Consider the following 2,459-nt stretch of genomic DNA (forward strand, 5'->3'; position numbering starts at 1 on the left):
TCTAATCAACTAGACTCCAAGTCCCTTAAGGGCAGGAAATATGGCTTATACAACTCTACATCTATGAGGATGCCTAGCTTTCTCGCATAGTGTTTAGAAATGTGAAAAAGAGCTAATCTTCCATGTAGGACATGAGAGGTTGAACTCTGTAATCCTGTGTGCCTAGAAGTTTTTTAAAGAAAGTGAAGAACCTCTGTGAAAATTAGTAAGGAGAATTTCCTGAAGCAATGTCAGCCCCCAATATCACCTCAACCCATCCATCTGTCTTCTTGTTGGTAGGGATTCCAGGTTTGGAACACCTGCACATCTGGATCTCCATTCCCTTCTGCTTTGCCTATATACTGGCCCTTTTGGGCAACTGCACCCTGCTCTTTGTCATCCACGCTGACGCAGGCCTACACGAGCCCATGTACCTCTTCCTGGCCATGCTGGCAGCCATTGACCTGGTCCTCTCCTCTACGACACTGCCCAAAATGCTTGCCATATTCTGGTTCAGGGATAGAGAGATCAATTTTTATGCCTGCCTAGTTCAGATGTTCTTTCTTCACTCCTTCTCCATCATGGAGTCAGCAGTGCTGTTGGCTATGGCCTTTGATCGCTATGTGGCCATCTGCAAGCCACTGCACTATACCACGGTGCTGACTGGGACTCTAATTACCAGGATTGGCATAGCTGCTGTGGCCCGGGCTGTGACACTAATGATCCCACTACCCTTTCTGCTCAAGCGTTTCCACTATTGCCGAGGCCTAGTGATCACCCATTGCTACTGTGAACACATGGCTGTGGTAAGGCTGGCCTGTGGAGACACTCACTTCAACAATATCTATGGCATTGCTGTGGCCATGTTTATTGTGGTGTTGGATCTTCTGTTTGTTATCCTATCCTATATCTTTATCCTTCGGGCAGTTCTACAGCTTGCCTCTCAGGAGGCTCGCTACAAGGCATTTGGGACATGCGTCTCTCATATATGTGCCATCCTGTCCACCTATACACCAGTGGTCATCTCCTCAGTCATGCACTGAGTAGCTCGCAGTGCAGCCCCCCATGTCCACATACTACTTGCTATTTTCTATCTGCTTTTCCCACCCATGGTAAATCCCATCATCTATGGAGTTAAGACCAAGGAGATTCGTGATCACGTGCTCAGTCTATTCTGGAGAAAGTACATGTAGATGGATAGCTCTTTCCTTATTCATATGTCTAGTACTACGTGGATGGTGGGTAGAGGTGACTGACAAAATCTAAAGTAAGAAAATTACACATTCTTCATGTGGGCAATTCCCCAGTATGGTAAGGAAAAAGGTACCATTCCTCAGAAGGCCGCCAGTTAGGTCAGGCCTGGTTTGTCCCTATTCTCTGCCCTGATTGTTGAGATTTGATCTCTTGATTCTCATAGACTCACAATTAATGAAAACAAAAACCTTCCAATGTTGTATACTCCGGACATGCATTGTCATTTTGGTAAAAATATAGTGTAAATATTGGCTAAGATTGGACTGAATAGTATAGATTTTGATGAGCTCTTCATGTAGGCTGTGAATGAGGAAATCATCCTCAAATTTTGTAACCCAAAGGCTAATAGTGAAATTACCTCTATATCTTTTTTCTGAAAACTGACCTCAAGTCTCTGCCTGAACATAGCCACTGTTTGTTTACCTACTACCTCACAAGGGTATTGGCTCTACAGTTAGAGAGTTTTACTGACATGGAGACTTATTCTTTCAATAAAGTCAGCTCCTCTTTGATTTTCTTTCCTGATCTTACCCATGTGCATGATCAGTTTATTCTTGAAACTCTTAGCAAAGGAGCCCTCTGGTATCCTTATATATTAATGTCTAATATTATGAAGGCTGGCGGTTCAAACCCACCAGCCACTCCTCGGAAGGAAGGTTGGGCAATCCTACTTCCATAGTGATACTGCCTCGGAAACCCAAGGAGGGGGTCGCTATGAGTCGGGGCCGACTCGACGGCACATAACAACAACAACAACAACAACAACAATATTATGAAATTAACTGTTCACATACATATGCATTTTATCTCCAAAAATTCTCAGACATATCTAGAATGAATAAATTTATGAATTAAAAGGTAACTACCATCTTTGAGTTCTGCACTAGGAAACACCTTTCTCTCTCGAGTTGAGACTTATGGAGATAAATGAGAAAATAGATAGTTATAATTCATAGTTATGATTGACTTGACTATATTATTGTTACAAATATTTACTCTCCTGTACTCTCACCATGGAAGAAATATTTCTTGTCTTCACTGATGTTACCAAAACTGACTGCCGTCAAATTGGATCCGACTCATAGTGACCTCTTCCTGGATTTCCCAGGTGGTATCACTACAGAAGTAGATTGCCCAACCTTCCTTCTGAGGAGAGACTAGTGGGTTTGAACCACCAGCCTTCTGGTTAGCAGTCACATGCCTTAGGCACTATGCCACCAGAGCTC

General features: G+C 43.2%; 1 protein-coding gene across 1 annotated transcript; it reads left to right on the plus strand.

Moving 5' to 3' along the window:
* The first annotated feature begins 227 nt into the window (after window positions 1-227).
* LOC103197191 (olfactory receptor 52K1-like) lies at window positions 228-1,172 on the plus strand. The gene is given in 1 exon segment (XM_007941062.1): window positions 228-1,172. A coding segment is annotated over 1 exon segment (945 nt).
* Window positions 1,173-2,459: the final 1,287 nt, after the last annotated feature.

Source organism: Orycteropus afer, unplaced genomic scaffold, assembly GCF_000298275.1.
Source record: "Orycteropus afer afer isolate SDZICR_OR568_19922 unplaced genomic scaffold, OryAfe1.0 scaffold00074, whole genome shotgun sequence".
Classification (NCBI taxonomy): domain Eukaryota; kingdom Metazoa; phylum Chordata; class Mammalia; order Tubulidentata; family Orycteropodidae; genus Orycteropus; species Orycteropus afer.